Source organism: Puntigrus tetrazona, chromosome 16 (genome assembly GCF_018831695.1).
Source record: "Puntigrus tetrazona isolate hp1 chromosome 16, ASM1883169v1, whole genome shotgun sequence".
Lineage (NCBI taxonomy): Eukaryota > Metazoa > Chordata > Actinopteri > Cypriniformes > Cyprinidae > Puntigrus > Puntigrus tetrazona.
Window position 1 is genome coordinate 26,487,110 of NC_056714.1, and position 516 is coordinate 26,487,625.

General features: G+C 42.1%; 2 protein-coding genes across 3 annotated transcripts in view; one reads left to right on the forward strand and one right to left on the reverse strand.

Moving 5' to 3' along the window:
* The window catches only part of LOC122360976 (mannosyl-oligosaccharide 1,2-alpha-mannosidase IA-like), a 289,954-nt gene that overhangs the window by 98,157 nt on the left and 191,281 nt on the right, over window positions 1-516 (forward strand). The window lies entirely within an intron of this gene.
* Window positions 1-516, reverse strand: part of LOC122360302 (mannosyl-oligosaccharide 1,2-alpha-mannosidase IA-like) — a 27,535-nt gene that overhangs the window by 7,592 nt on the left and 19,427 nt on the right. Inside the window, exon 8 of the mRNA XM_043260794.1 lies at window positions 231-346. Within this exon, the coding sequence (XP_043116729.1) occupies window positions 231-346 (116 nt within the window). The remainder of the gene's footprint in view (window positions 1-230; window positions 347-516) is intronic.

A 516-nucleotide genomic window follows, 5' to 3' on the forward strand; every position in this document is an offset into this window, starting at 1 on the left:
CACGGCGGCCTCTCCCGAGTGCGATATCTCATGCGTTACGTAATGAAAAGGCTAATGTGCTAATTAAGTGGGAATGCCTTATATTTCGTTACGAGCGCGAGGCTTGAGGTGAAACTAATCTTAAAGCAATCTAATCAGGCTTCAATTAAAGCATGCAATCTGTTTTGCACGCTTAGCTTAGCGCCGGAGCAGTCGTTTCTTTCTGCGTGAGTGTTTGAGTGTTTGAGTACCTCCATGGCGCTGTAGTACATCTTCTTGGCCTCCTGATCCGTCTTGTCTGACATCAGGAAGGATTTGATCAGGTACTCGTAGAAACTGTCCCCGAGACCCCCGATGGAGACGTGATCTGAGAAAACCAGAGGAGAACCACGTCTGAATCAAACAAGAACGTGTTGAACCCACAAAATCACCATAAAACATTCTGAAGGAAGAATATGAAGACTAATTTTAGGGGTAATATCAAACATAATTTCATATGTATCATTTTTTCATGCATATATACTTTTTTTCATATAT